Source organism: Pleurodeles waltl, chromosome 2_1 (genome assembly GCF_031143425.1).
Source record: "Pleurodeles waltl isolate 20211129_DDA chromosome 2_1, aPleWal1.hap1.20221129, whole genome shotgun sequence".
NCBI classification, from domain to species: Eukaryota; Metazoa; Chordata; class Amphibia; order Caudata; family Salamandridae; genus Pleurodeles; species Pleurodeles waltl.
In genome coordinates, this window is record NC_090438.1 from 577662087 (window position 1) to 577678123 (window position 16037).

Here is a 16037-nt window from a genome sequence, read left to right on the forward strand (position 1 = left end):
ATCACCACTGGTTCCAGATTAAGGACATAAAAAAGTCTGAACTCCACTGCTTAGCCTGAAAACCAATATAGACAAAACTCTTCACAACAATGTGTGACAAGCAGAGCACAGGGGCCTATCCCTTAGAGCCTTTTCAGAATGTCTGACTCTAAATTAAAGGGTGAAGCAAAGCGACGATAGTTAATAAAAGGCTCAACCCCTGGAATCAGCTACATAGCACTGTTAGATCACTACCGGTCTTTCAATAATGAAGGTCCAAACAGGCCACTCTTTCAAAAGAGACGTCCCACTATCACGTTATCCCGCTCTTCCCTTGTCTTGGCTAAAAATGCTTAGTTTCATTCAGTTACACAAACGTGGAATGACCGTTCCTTGAATCTGTAAAGCAAGATGTGAGATCCTTATGACTTACCTGCATCATAGAGTGATTTAAGCCATACTTCCTTTGTGCACCGATGTGCTCTTTGGAAGCCCAAAAAGCTACTTTAGAGCAGAATCAACACATATCAAGTTAACATGACTTAACCTTGTCGTTAATTCTCCATTAAAAATGAAGTGTACAACTGTTAAAAAAGCAAATTTGGGAGCCAAATTACCTCAAGGCGCCAAGCAAACCACTTTCAAAACATACTAAACATATTTATGAAAAACTTGGAACATGTACTTACGTGCAAATCGTGCCAACGGATTGACGCCTTTGTCACCAGCTTCATTTGCAACTAAAAATAAAAGAAACAGTTTATTTTAAAAAAGGCATATTTAAACCAAAGCAATAACTCGTAATCACACAATAGAAAGCCATACACTACTCCTTACATCTGTTATACTTTTTGTGACTGTTTCGCTTAAAATAGTACAGAGTACTAAAATTTGTCTTTATTAATTCAATGGAGGCCCTTCATTTTTTTTTTTTGCAGTTTTATGTAGCACGACCCAAACCTAAATTGGTCAGAGATGACACAGAGGTTTAGAGGTGATGAAATCCAGGGCTACAAGATAAGGGAGATGATTCACAAAGACATCGGGAGCATGTAAATTAGTACTCCTTTAGTAATCTTTTACATACTCTGACATTCCTTTACATTTAGTAAAAACAGTAAGAACTGTCCTCTTTTTGCACTTTTACTAATAGAGAATCGGGCGTTTTGGGCCAATACATAAAGCCAGGCAAGAATACGTAAAGAGTTTTCCTGTAGTACTACTTCTCACATAAAGTAACACTGTACACATAAATGTTTTCGTGAAGTGACTGCTTTGATTTTCGAAATCCAGGTGGTAGTGTCTGTTTCTGTGTCATTGTAACCCTTCAATCAGGCTTGGGAAGACAGACGAGTGAGCTCCATTCAGGTGCTCCAAGCACTGAAAAAGCAGTGTAACTTCCAAATACACCACAAAGGGTGGTGCTGACACAGGCCGTCTCTGATGGTGCACCTGTGCTTAGGCGCACATTTTCATAATGTTCGTCAGTGGTGCCTAATGGATCACTAGTGTAAGACTTCACCACTGCCTGAAGCAGACACTCAGTACCTTATCTGTTTTAACAACAGTGGATTAGCAGGTGGTCTGTAACCCCTAAAATTCCTAAATTTGAAATCTGTCACATGTCCTAAATGTATCCAATCTGTGATTCCAGAAGACCATATACTGCGTGCACACAGGACGCCCACGCTAATTATTGCATGCTGCTGGTTGAAGGTGGTGTGCACCAACACACATTTTTAGGGACCAGGACTTATTTTCCATCATCTGATTTTGATCAAGAGTATGAGAGAGACAAGCAGAAAAGGCACAAAGGAGGAGGAAAGTATAGAATTTTTGTGGTGGTTAGTACAATAAAATGTATAAAAGCCTGTGGCTTTTCAACTTTTGGGCTTCAACAAACGACTTTTAAACCTCACTTTTCATCAGCTCGGACAACCTTTCTGATTATCAATGCAGAAATTTAGACAGCAAGACCACAATCAGGATTGGTCTGCTGTTTCCATTTTGGATATAAACTCTTGATGTACCCAAAACGGGTTTTCAATATGGGTGAAACAAATGCAACTGTTTTCTCCTGGAATTTGCAGGAACTGAAACCTGGTACTGACTGCTGGATCAAATAATACACATTTACTGTTTTTGTGTGAAGTAAAGGGGAATAATATGACATTAACACCGTAGGCATCATTCCTATGTGCCAGACGCATAACTGGGTGAAAACTGCATTCATACTAATGTGCAAACCCTGCATAGTAGCGAAATTAGCTGTTACTCAATTTGTGCCGAATTTTAGCGGCCACTGATGATCCGGGTCTTGGTAGGAAGATGGTGTCTTACCAGCTCACAGGAAGATCTTCTTACTCCTAGAATTCTTAAACCCATTTTGGTACTAGTTGACCCAAGCCACTTGCTACAATTGATTAATCTCTCATTTCCAAACTGGTTCCTCAAATGCCAGTTCTTCTCCAAGTAAAATACCTCGTTTCACCTTATTGTGGACACTCATACTATAATTAATCTGCGTACATCTGTATGAGTGTGAGTGTTTTTTTCATTATATTCTTTAGAACTAGGTACATCTGTAGAAGTGTGTTCTTCACTACATTCTTTAGAACAAACTCCTCTGCTATCAATTGCCCAAAACCCACTGCTCTAAATGATGCCCCAACAGATAACAAAGACTGAGCCAGCTCCTCACTACAACCAAACAACCCTACCACAACTACTGGCACCATTGATCAAGTTACCCCAGACCTGTTCCATCCACTGACCTACAAATGGGTCCCATCGCGTGCTTACTGTGACATAGGGCTCAAGCTGTACTTCACTGATGAGACCCATGTAGGTTGAAACGAGTCTGGAGTTGCATTTTTTCTCATCTGGAGAATACCATGCCAAACAGTTCGAGCTGGACTGTTCCTATTGGATCTACAAAAAGGCAGATTTGCATTTGATTGGCCTCTGGCTAGAAAACGAAAAATTATAGACTGGTATGTGGCTCTGGGTGATCGCTAGTGGCTTTGATTAATTCAAGCATTCCTTGTATCATTTTTTTTCTTTGGCAAGAAATAGACAGAGAAAGTCCAAAAGATATGAATAAAAGGAAAACAAGAGTGTGAAAAAGAAGACAAATTGTGCTGTGCAATATAAATGAGGAACTTGTTTGTTATTATTGAAGTCTGAAATGCTTCAAATAAATACGTCAATAGGTGGCGCTGTTACGCGTTTATTACGTTTTTCAAAAGAATTAGAAAGCCTTCATGACCTGCCGTGGGAGAATGAGCAGCGCACTCCTTACCTGGATGCATTGAGCCACGTCTATTGAACGCTCATAAAACAGCATCCTTTCAAAACTGAACATGTTGGTATCACCAATCTGCACAAAAGCGTCACCTCAGCATGTGCGTTAATCACATAAATAAGTAGACCTTGGAACTTGAAATACGCCGATCGGATAGTGCAGAGTACTGATTTTATTGCCACGTTTTGCTTGACCAATTACAGATTGTATCTTACAGTCTTTGTTATGTGTTGAGAGCAGTGCTGGAAACTAGAAATGGCTATAAATGTTTGTTTAGCATAACAATCATCTGGAATTTACAATTTTACAGCACAGAATGCAGATTTGTGCCCTTTAATACATTCTTAATTCTACATATCTACCCAAACTGCACAAAAAAGCATCACTTTAGAATTTTATTCTCTTTCATCAAACCTTTCATTCTGGTCATTCTCGCTAAGAGTGTTTACTGCAGAAGCGCAGCTATGAGGCACTGACTATCTTTCGCATTCATTGGTTTAGGTGGAGATTTTTATTTAAGACTGATGTGATGACAACAGCAAACTGGTCTAGCAGACTCCTGTGTCTAAAAAAACAAAAAACAAAACATCACACGATCTCCCGAGGAGAAACTTTAGGCGGGGAAACAGCCACGCACACGTCAAGGCAAAGAAGGGCGTAGCATCTAAAAACATATCTGACGAGAGTAAACAGGTGCCAGTAATGGCTGAACAGAACTGCACGTGCCAAGGCGCCTCTTTCCAAAACATTAGAGGGAAACAGATTGAAAACGTGCAGATGGGAGGAGGGGGTATGCGATTGAAGGAACCTAAATTATGAGGGGGAAATCTGTTAAGGAGGATAAAGCTAGCTGGCTATGCCCACCTTGTTTTGTAAGAAAATAATATGTCAATAAAAAAGACTGAAAATCAAAACTGGCCGCCGGGGACCGGATGCAGCTGAGATCACGAGGCTATGCCAGACAAAATGCCCTGAGTGATTCGATCTAATATGACGTTTCCCAAGCACAGGTCGCTTCCAAACTGTAAAAATGTCGGCACCCTGTGCTACGTTTCGAGTCACATTTCTAGTATTACAGTGGATAACATGTCAGGTCATTACCTAGTCTACATCATGTCAATCAAATCAAATTCATCAATTGCTTCAATGGCGTATCAAGGGTGCATTGGTCCCTAATTCAAGCAAATAAAAAATGTTCCTATGATCTGGATGAAAAGACATAAGAGTGGGACAGTCTTACTTGTATGCAATGAACACACCCATGAGCCACGGAGCAATTCTGAGAAAAATCTTACATTTTGGAGCTAAAGCTATGTCGCACCATTTTTGAGACTCACATTTTTTTCACCACTGCTCAATTAACCCCTTTTCGTAGCAAGTATATAGGCCCATATTTATACTTTTTTAGCGCCGCATTTTCGCCGCTCTTTGAAGCAAAAGTGGCGCAAACTTACAAAATACAATTGTATTTTGTAAGTTTGCGCCGCTTTTGCGTCAAAAAATGACGCAAATGTGGCGCTAAAAAGTATAAATATGGGCCCTAGTGTGTTAATATGACACACTGTGCCACATCTGGGATTCAGGGCTTCCGTGACCTGCCAGGTTGTGCACAGGAATGTATGGAATACATTGAGGGGCTCTCCAGTCATTGTCTTTCAGAAGCCAGTTGTTTGGAAGCGACCATGGCTTTAGGGGTTCTTTTTACACACTGTAGGTGTGCGTTTGTCATTTGCAGCAACCCTCTAGGAAAATCAAACCTCTACAGGCCTCCTGATCAGTGAAATATACAGGTGCCACTTTTATATGAACATTTTCCGATGCTATTTTTGGCAGCTGTTAGTGAAGGTTTTTGGTGTTATCATTTCCTATGGTATGGATATTTATATAGAACACGCTACCCCTACTGAGGCTCCAAAAGCACTCTACGTACTACTCAGTGCTGGCCTGATGTTAGTGATTGCAGGGCTCACAATTTGCCGTGCTGTTGTCATTTTGTAAAGTACATTTCATGAAAAAACTCCCTATGTATGAAGGTTAAAGTTGTTTTGAGTTTTGATTTAGATGGGATCCTTCACTCCATAAGGAACATTGACAAAGGCATTTACATTGCACTTACATAGCATGTATATAGCACTTTCTACCCTGATGAGGTGCTGAGGTTCTGAAGGGATCTGCAGGTGGGTAGCTCGCTCATCTGTGCTATACTTTCCGAGGGACAGAATCCTAGACCGCAAAACTACATGGAGTCAGCGTAGCACTGGTGCTAAACCACCAGGAAGAACAAGTTGGATTAACCTCAGGAGTGACAACATCTTAGCCCCCTGGTACCAGAGCCATGCAACCACGCAATACCGCATGGTGTCAACATAGCAACGTCATAATCCGAGTCCCATGGGCAGTGCTAAGCCACAAAGAAATACCATGAGGTCTAGTTATGTGAGACAGACACCAAGCTAGATGGTCTGTGGTTTAACCAAAAAGTATTGAGTCATTAGGTAGACAGACACAGTAGTCAGCTTTCATGACATCTAACTGTGCCTGTAGGAGTAGTCTGTTAAATTAGGTTAAGTGGAGAAAAAGCAAGGGACTGGGAGTTGCAATGACAGGGATCAGTGAAAAAGGGCACTTGACGATGTAGCTTAGTGCCCAGCTTGGTAATGACATTCACCACTTTGTCACCAAGAGTCGACAATGGCAGTCAGAATTGCTTGCTAGGGTACAAACAGGTCCCAGGAGTGACAGAGAAGCCACCAGTGTCATTCACTGGTTACAGACAGATAGGAAAAATACCATGTGCACTCTACAGGAGTAATAGAGGCACAGCACATAGCATGCACTATCTGTAGGCAGCCATACAAGTGCCTACTGCGTCTAACATGAGTGAAAGTGGAGCCGCACACAGTGTGAACTGGTTACAGGCATCCAGATAAATGCCAACTAGGTCCACCCAGGAGGAATGCAGGAGTCAACTGTCAGCAGTGATAGAGGAGGAAAACATGCTTATACTGGTTACAGTCAGCTAGAAAACTGTAATTGGGATCACCCAGGAGCGACAGAGGAGCACCACTTGGTATGATCTGGTTGCAGGAAGGCAGATTAAAGGCCACTGGCATTCAGGGGTTCCTGGGGGTCCACCCGGGAATAACAGAGGAGTTGATGTGGCGCACATTTCAGGCAGCCAGATACATGACAAATTCAATCTCCAGCAGCGACAGACAGTGAGATACATGTCCATTGGGACCAGTAAAGAGAGACAAAGGTATCATTGGTATCTAACACAACTAAGGCTCATATTTATGAGTGTGGCGCATCAGAGCTGATGCACCACTTTTTCTGCATCCCCCTACCAGCACCTAACAACACCATGGTTTCGGCATATATATATATATATATATATATATATATATATATATATATAATACAGCGCACCATGGGGGTCTTTAGAACAATAACGTCAAACATTTTGATGCGTTTGTGCCAGTTTTGCTACACTAGCGTAAAAACGATAAAGCTAATGTAGCAAAGTGCAAGGCCCATAGGTTTCTATGGGTTCGTCATTTTAGCACCTGCTCTGAGCAGGCATTAAAATGATGCCAAAAATGGCACAGTTAAATCTTTTAAATTTCACTGTGCCATTTTTGCAGACCTCCTAGCGTCGGAACGCCCCCCTTGTATACATTATGCCTGGTGCAGGCATAATGTGGCACAAGGGGCTACAAAGAGGCGTAATGCATGCATTGCACCATTTGTGAATATGGCGTGCAGAAAAGGCCACCTCAGAGCCGTCTTAGCGTAAAAAAAATGAACCTAAGGTAGTACTAAGGTGGCGCAAGGGGCTCTTAAATATGCTCTTTAGTTTGCAACTAAAAAATATTGCACGTCACTGGATTCTTTCTGTGTGGCACAGGAGGATTATGTCTTGTAGGGGTCGAAAATGCTGGAACTTTTGCAGTCTTGCTAAGAGTGATGTGACTTGATATTGCAAAAGCAGGGGCTCTGACCCAAAGTCCTTTCAGGCCCGAAGAGGCCCTATTAGGGAGTTGCTTTAGGGAGTCACCTTTTAACTCAGACACCTTTAACCACAGGAAGCCTGGGTAACAGGATATACCCTGTGGAACGTGAAGAGAAAGGCTACAACATTGTCACATGACACATTCAGAGAGCTCTATCCAGTGGTTATTCCAGGGAACTGCAATGCTCAGGTCATACACATTTCTTAAAAAACATATTTAGCTAACAGTGGTAGCCATTTTTGAAGAAGCAGTTAAAAACATAGCAAATGTAGGGAAATGTATTTGTAGCAGAACAACACTATTAACCTTAAAAGTGCAGGTGTCGGGCAATGGCCAACACCCCACACAACCTACCCAAAGGGAGTCCTTTATGTTTTTTTAATATCAGTAAATTTTGTTTGTTTACTGCAGTGACGATAGCGCTCAGGGCATGCTGACATCATTGCTGTGCATGCTGACATCATTGTTTTAAAAGTGAACGTAAAATGAGCTGATGGGCTCATTTTACTTTCACTGAATCAGTGCCCGGGGTCATATCTCAGAGCCCCGAGCACTGATACTAACAGAAGAGGTATTATTGGCAAGGGAAGCATCTCCCCTTTCCAATGGTACCTTTTAACAGTGGATCCCAGCTTAGGGATAGTCACAGAAGAGCAATACCTAAGCAGGGACTAGACACTGGGGACCGTTGGGTGGCTCCTTTGGCAAGGGCGCATGCTCCCCCTGGCCATTTTTCATATTTAAGTCTTTCTGCCCACCTGGGGGTGGGGCAGAAAGCGCACTAGACCAGAGGGTTTTTATTTTATAGGACTATAGGGGTTCGGCTGCCTAGGATGGTCACAGCCATGCCCCCTCCCCAAGTAAATGGGGAAACAGTCCTTCTGCCCCACCTGGGGGTCATATGGGGTAATTAACATGATATACCCCCCAACCCCAGGAGAGCAGAAAGCCCACTAGACACCAGGGATTCTTTTTTAAATGTAGCGGTAGGGGCTGCCCACCATGGCCATGCCCCACCACATCCAAGTGGGGCAACAATATTTTTGCCCCTGGAGGGAAGATTAGAATAATTACTCCCAATCTGCCACCCCAACTGGGCAGAAAGCCCACTAGATGCCAGGGATTTATATTTAATATATATATTTAGGGTTGGGGGCTGGCAAGCATGGGAATGACTATGCCCCATCCCAAGTAAATGGAACAACAGTATTTCTGCCCTCCCAGGTGCAAATGGGGGTAATAATACCTGATCTGCCCCCACAGGGACAAAAAGCCTACTAGAAATCAGGCAAAGCTATTTAGAAACAAGTTAGGGGTGGGGACTGCTCACCATGGGCATGCTTATGCCCCCACCACAACTAAAGGGGAATAGTCTATCTGCCGCCTCTAGGGGACAGATTGGGTTAGTAACAACCAACCTGTCCCCCAGGGGAGCAGAATGCTCACTATATGGCAGCCATATATAGGTATAATAAAATAATGGGGTGGATCTTTCACAGCCTAACATCAGGCCCCACCCTCACCCCCTAAAACCTCAATAGTCTTTCTACTCCCCTGTGGACCAAAGCATCCCATCCTAATGGCAGGCCTTTGGGGGTTGTTTTTACATATGGGCCAGAAGAGAGTGGCTAACTCCCAATACTGTCCCATTTGCAATGGTCAACGGTTGCACTTTTCAGGCTTGGGTAGGCTTCCACCTGGAACACTTACCAGACCCAGACAGCTCTGAAAACAAGACACCTGGGAGAGTCCAAGGTGGTGTGCTTCACATGCATTCCACACCATTTTCCTACCCACAATACCCTGCAAACCTCAAACATTTACTAAAATCACACATTTTCCTCACATTATTGTGAGGAAAACTTCTGGAATTTGGAATGGATCAAACCAAGGTCAATAGGAGTACCCATTCATGGGCTCCCATTGACCTTGGTTGATGCGTTCCTGTTGCAGGATCTAGGCCCATTCACACAAGTGGAGCAGCATTTTTCATCTGCACAAGTGGGGAATACTGGATGGTAGGAATTTTGTGGATTCCTGTGGATTTTGGGCATTTCCAAGACAGAAATGTGAGGATAATATGTGATTTCAGGCAACGTTTGAGGTTTGCATGGCTCTAGCTGTAACAAGAAAACGTTATGGGATCCACACAAGGCACACCACCCTGGACTCCTCTAGATGTTTGCTTTTGAAAAATTTGCAGGTTTACTTGGTTTCCCTAGGTACCGCCTGAGTTAGGGCCGAAAATCCACAGCTGCCCCATTTGCAAAATATGGGTCAACTTTTGGTGAAAAAATGTGCTGTATCCATTTTGCATTTTGGGCTGTTTCCTAGGGAAGGCACTAGGCCTCCTCAAACAAGTGAGGTACCCTTTTCTATGGAAGACTCGGGGGAATGCTGAGTGGAATGATTTTTGTGGCTCCCCACACATTCCAGAACCTTCCCTCACAGAAATGTGAGGAAAATGTGTTTTTAGTCAAAGTTTAAGGTTTGAAAGGGATTCTGGGTAAAACAAAAACCCATGGGATTCACACATACTACCCTAGACTCCCCTAGTCTATTTTTTTTAATTTTTTTTTATCTGCTACATTTCCCTTGGTGCTGCCTGAGTTAGGGTCTAAAATCCACAGCTACCTACTTTGAAAAAACAGTCAGTTTTAAGTGCGAAAATGTAATTTAGCCATGTTCCATTTTGGTCTGTTTCCTGTTGCAGGAACCGGGCCTACCCACACATGTGGGATACCATTTTTATTGGAAGACTGAGGGGAATGCTGGGTGGAAGGAAGTTTGAGACTCCCCACAGATTCCATAACTTTCCATCACATAAATGTGAGGACAATGTGTACATTTAGTCAAAGTTTAAGGTTTGCAAGGGAGTATGGGTAAAATTACCTTATGGAATACACATAAGACACACCACCTTGGACTCCCCCCAGATGTTTAATTTTTAAAAATGCAGGTTTGTTCGATTTCCACAGATGCCAGCTGAGCCAGTGCCCAAAATCCACAGCTACCCACTTTGCAAACAAAAGGGTCAGTTTTCAGTAGAAAAATGTGATGTAGCCATGTTGCATTTTGGTCCATTTCCTGACACAGGACAATGTCTACCCACAAAAGTGAGGGATCATTTGTATCAGAAGACATGTGGGAGCATAGACCAATAGGATACTTGTTACTACCAATTATATTTCATTTAATTTGTGCCTTTCAAATATAAGTCAGAGTATCAGAAAGAACACAATTTGAAAAATACCCTCTAAATCAAATGCTCCTATGGGTACCCACAAATGCATTGATGTACAAATATCCCACTGTTCTTAAACTTGATATCTTGTGCTCATTCCAAAAAAAACACATGGGTTACTGAGATACCTATTTTACATTTGAAATATTTTACCAAATACAATCAAAATCCAATGTAGAGTGTAAATCGGCCCTCACGTCAACTACGCTCTGCCAACCTCGCCCTCGCCCCCCGAATCCAGCGCAAGACCTCTGGCGGCAGATCCTTCTCCTTCCTCGCCGCCAAGACCTGGAACTCTCTCCCCACCTCACTACGCCAGACCCAGGACCTCCTCACCTTCAGGAGACTCCTCAAAACATGGCTCTTCGAACGATAGCAGCACCCCCCCCCCCCCCAGTGCCTCGAAACCCTAATGGGTACATAGCGCGCTTTATAAATTCATTGATTTATTGATTGATTGATTGGTTCTGGATACTTCAGGTCCTTGGAGAACCTATAAACCTTATATATCCCCACAACTAAAACAGTCTATAGAACATAATGGTTAATTGTTTTTTTAAATTGGCCATCATAACAAAAAGTTACAGATGAAAATATTGTCACAAATGGCTGCTTTTTCCTACTCATTGTCACTATTTATTAATTTCAACAGTTAGTTTCCTTGGAAAAAACGGTAGAGATCTACACATTTGACCCCTTACTGACTTCAAAATTTAGACTACTTTTCAGAAATATATAGCTTCCATGGACCACCCATGGGTTTCATTAGCTTCTACCACAAACTGGGAAAAGGTTGAGGACACAAAAAATAAGAAAAAGGGGATACCGCTTTAAAACAATTCTAAACTATGGTAAAGAAAATAGATTGTTTGATTCTGCTCTGCATGTTTCTTAAACCTGAGAAGATGATGACTTTAGGAGTGCAAATCATTTGTTGGTTTCATTTTTGTGAAAAAACAGACACTTTTATCCACAGCAGTTTTTCCAATGTTTTTTTAAAGACCTTAACAATTAGCTGTATTTTGCATATTTTCTCAATCCCCTCAAGGGGAATCCACAAACTCTGGGTACCTTTGGAATCCTCCTCCTGCTGTTGGGAAAAGAATGCAAATTTGGCATGCATACCTTATGTGGACAAAAAGTTATGGAGGCCTAAGCATGAACTACTCCAAACATGCAAAAAAGGGCTTAGGACTGGAGGGGAAAAGGCCCAGCAGTTAAGGGGTTAAAACATGTTTGTCACATTTACATCAACAAAATATTTCAACCTTCACATAACATAATTTGTAATAAAAAAATGAACTGAGAAAAATGTTTTAGCAGTCAAAGGAAAGTATGATTGCCCTGTTAAAAATTGAACCCAGCACAAACATGTATATTTAAGCAATCAAAAGGAGATTTTAGGAGGGGAGTAAACAGAAGTTTGAAATCAAAATTAGGCCAGCCTTGCAACTAATCTTGTTTGTCCCAGTGTGGATAAGAGTTTTTAGTGAGGCACTCAGGAAAATGAATGAATGGTGTATTATGCCCACGTTATGGGGCAAAGTGGGTTTTCAGTCACATCAATTTACATTCTTCCACATTGGTACAGGTAGGTTTTCGTTTATTCTTAAGGTCTATTGATACAGCGTCCTGGTTGTATTGATTTCCATTCCTCGTTTAAAAATGCATTGCTTCAATGTTATTCATTTGTTTTAGTTAAAGTTATCCAATTTCATAATTTTACATGTGTGTTTATTCAAACTGCATCTCGCTAGACATGCGCAGAGATGGTACCTTGAAGTGGTCTTCCGTACATGTACCAGTGTTGTAGTTATGTTTTTTCCACATGTGAGTGAACTTCCCCCTTGATGTTTGTGCGTAAGTGTGCAGGGAAGGCTTCTAGACGCCAGCTTTTGATTTTTGTGGTAGACTATTCCATAATAATGAGGTCTTGGCTGGCAGCTAAGGCAGCATTAACAAAGCGATTATGCTGTAAGTACTTTCCCACTGCACCTTTGCTCTGTTAGTCACCTGTGTTTGACAACAAACTGCAGATTAAAAATACCTACTTTGGGACTACAATTCTGTTTGACTGGGCCGTGGATGTTAACAGCACAACAATTGCATCCATCTCCTTAGGGGCAGGTTAGTTTAAATATAAAGTGCGCTGTGCTGCTGTGGGAAAAGCAGTGCTTTACAAACTTACACATAAACACAATTAGTGCAATTGCTACACGCGCTATTTTACAGGCCTTTCAACTGATACAGAACAAAGAGCTAGGTATGATTTATACAATTTTTCTGAAGACTATTTTTGGCCGACTATTACAGTGTGTACATATCTTGATGTTAAAAGTCAAGCCCCCATGTGAAACTTGTCTGTGTGTTTTTGTTCCATCATAGTGGACTCCATCAAAGGAATTTGCTGTTTTAGTTGTCACTGAAAAACAATCTATCCGGCAGAAGACACTAGAAAAAATAGCACCTGTGTTCTGAAAAGTAGGCTTTTGCTTTGTCGATAATGGATGTATCTGTTAGTCAATAATCTGGCACCAAATTAATTTCTCAAAGTTATTTATTCATAGACTTAGAATGAATTATGCAAATCGTCTGTGTTTTCTTTTGGGGATAATCAAGTATACACTATGCTCATATTGTGTGCTTTGCTCTCTGTCGTCAAGGGTGCAGACAGTGAAACAGATTTGAGGTGAAGTCAGCTCAGGTGCGACTCCCAGACTTTAATTGAATTTCTATACCTTAGGCTGTTCCTACTCGACATTCCGATTTCATTTCAAGCAAGGAAGACACAAATATTATTTTTCCATCCTCGAGGTGTTCTTCATATCACATTATCGACAATTTTATATTGTACTAACTTACTGGAGGCTTGTTTTATACAATTCTGTCTTTATTGAAACAACAAACACCTAAAAATTCCAAAAACAATATCTAGGAAACCTTTTATCTGTAGATGGTAAGACAATCAAATGTGGTCCACCTTAGATCTGAGAGGAAAACTCATGCTAACTGAAATAGTCAGTTGCATTTTGGTAAAGAGAGAAATGAATTATATCTGCCTATGTGTCTTTACGAAAAAGCAGGAGATTAACAAAAAAAGGCAACTCTCTGAATGATTTCGCAATCGCCTGTGGATTGCAAAGTTTTAAGACTCACCAAGAAGCACCAATAACTGTACATTACCTGAAACTTTCTTATTGTAAAAGTCTAAATGAATGGTAATCAGGTAATTTAAAGCATAGTCCTATTTTTCTTAACTCAGAATGCGTGGACTTTCCCTTCTTTAGCCAACCTGAGCCTTATTGACTATGATCTTACCAAAAATTGCTCTTTCTCTACATTATTTCTTCACAATGAGACATTTTTTTTACCATCTGATGTCTTCCTTTATCATCATAGAATTGTTTTTTTAAAGGTTCCAAACATTTCGAGACTACTTAAAATTTGATCATGTATATGCTAGTTCGTTTAAAAATGCAAAAAAGTGTGAGAAATACACTGCAAATCTTTTTGAATACCATCAAGATTAGAATTACATGAACGAATTCCATGGCACTGGAATCACAGTAGGGTGTCCCAGATGTAGATAGATCTGGATAATTGGCAGAAATTGAGCAATTGTAACTGATATATCTACATTACTGATAGCATCATCCATGATACTGCCTTTCATATTCCTGAATGAACGCTAACAAAGTTTTAAAAAAGCAAAGAGGAAAAGGGGTCTATGGCGTTACACAGCATAGACTTACTGTCTGCACAGGGAAATGTGCATTGACATAGACTAGTTCATGCAGGCAACTCCTGCTGGGCTCAGTGAAGACCACATGTTGCATGGGTTGGCTACCCAGAAACGTTTTGGTACAGGCAGTAATCCCTGTTGAACAGGGTAAAGGCCACGTGCAGGTGGTGTCAGTCGAGGTGAGGCATTTAAACAAAGAGCCTGTCTCAAAACCTGTTGCAACCACCTCTAGGTTAAGTCAAAGGTTGAGTGCACCAGGGATCACCCACCTGTACGTGGCCATGGTAAATAGTTAGTAGCCAGTGCAACTGATAAAGACTGTGTAAAGTGGGGAATTATTAGTTGTCGATGATTGGGTGCAGCACCTCACTAACAATTATCCTTCACTGAACACTGCTCAAGAAGGTACTTTGTAACGGTGAGCCACTTAGAGATGGTATAGCTCAGGGTGTAGTTATACAAGTGCCCCTAAGGCTAAACACCTTGTGTAGAGCTGAGGACTGTGTGTAGTGTGTGATGTTCATTGCATCTAGCTGAGGCTGCAAACTCAGTGGCCAATCTTTGCTGCATGTTGCCAAAGGTCATGTGGATTTTAGGTTGGTTGGTCACAGAGTACTGGACACAGTTTTGACCGAGTGCCTAACTCCATGTGCACCCATTCAACAGCAGGGTATTGGTATAATTGCATGATGTCATCAGTGATGCAACAATAATATAATTTGAGACGCCGTCAATGATTTCATTAACATGTAATGATTGATGTAACACGTCAGTTCATAGGCATGATAGGGATGCAAGTTATGGATGGTTTGTTAGTTTAATGAACCATTGCTGACAAATATCAGTGGTTTTTTGGATGGTTTTGTAATTACTCAAAGAAATCGAGAAACAGCGGTGTCCAAAATGGCATTCCTCAAGAAGAAACAATTCTGTGCACTCAAATGTGTTTCAATTGTAGAGATATCAACTGGACTTGCTTCATGACATTTGTAGGCCATGATGAAGTGGAGAATTCACACCTTTTGGTGATGGAAAATGTGAATATTTATTTTGTTTACCTTCATATGCATTTAACAGAGGAAACTTTGACCATAAACTAACTTAGGTGTTGAAGGTTACAATATTCCCGTACTCCTTGAAATGAACACATAGTTCTGTTTTGGGAAGCACTTTGCAGTGTTATGATACACAATGCTGTTTTGGGAAAACTGTAATGTTATGGAGTCCAACCCTGTTTTATGAACACTGCAGTGGTAACGTGTCAAGACGTCTTAGAACTATAGCAAATGTATAATAAAGTTGTATGGTGCAAACATCCCAGCTTTTGGAGTGTTTTCAATTGCTAAACACCTGCCTCTCTTTTAAGGAAGTGCACCGCAGTCATGTGAGGCAACAGTCATCCTGGGAGCATCTTGCAGTTTTATTGTCCACTGGTCTGCTAGATAAATATTCTGTCCTTGTACTCTCAAAAACATGTTGGAAAGGCGTAAGCTGTCCTAACACCACGGCAATGGCACTTGTCACCTTTTCCACTTAAATGTAGTCCATTGTCCTGCCATTGTAGACCCTCATCTATTTTGGTGGCTACTGCCATATTTGAATACTTCTACATAGCTGACCTGGCCCAGTTTTTGATTTTGAAAATCTGGGAAACCTAGAGGTGGGGTTCTCAGGGTTGAGTGGCTGTCACCAGGTAAAGGGTCTGTCATGAGTACGTGGGCTGAAAAATGGTTTAGCTTTCAAGGGTGAAGAGAG

At 41.4% G+C, this 16037-nt stretch overlaps 1 protein-coding gene across 4 annotated transcripts in view; it reads right to left on the reverse strand.

Annotated features, from left to right (window-relative positions):
• The window catches only part of PDE1C (phosphodiesterase 1C), a 1966671-nt gene that overhangs the window by 1205817 nt on the left and 744817 nt on the right, over positions 1-16037 (reverse strand). For all 4 annotated transcript variants that reach the window (XM_069215191.1, XM_069215280.1, XM_069215197.1 and 1 more), the window contains exon 2: positions 669-719. In XM_069215191.1, the coding sequence (XP_069071292.1) occupies positions 669-719 (51 nt within the window). The remainder of the gene's footprint in view (positions 1-668; positions 720-16037) is intronic.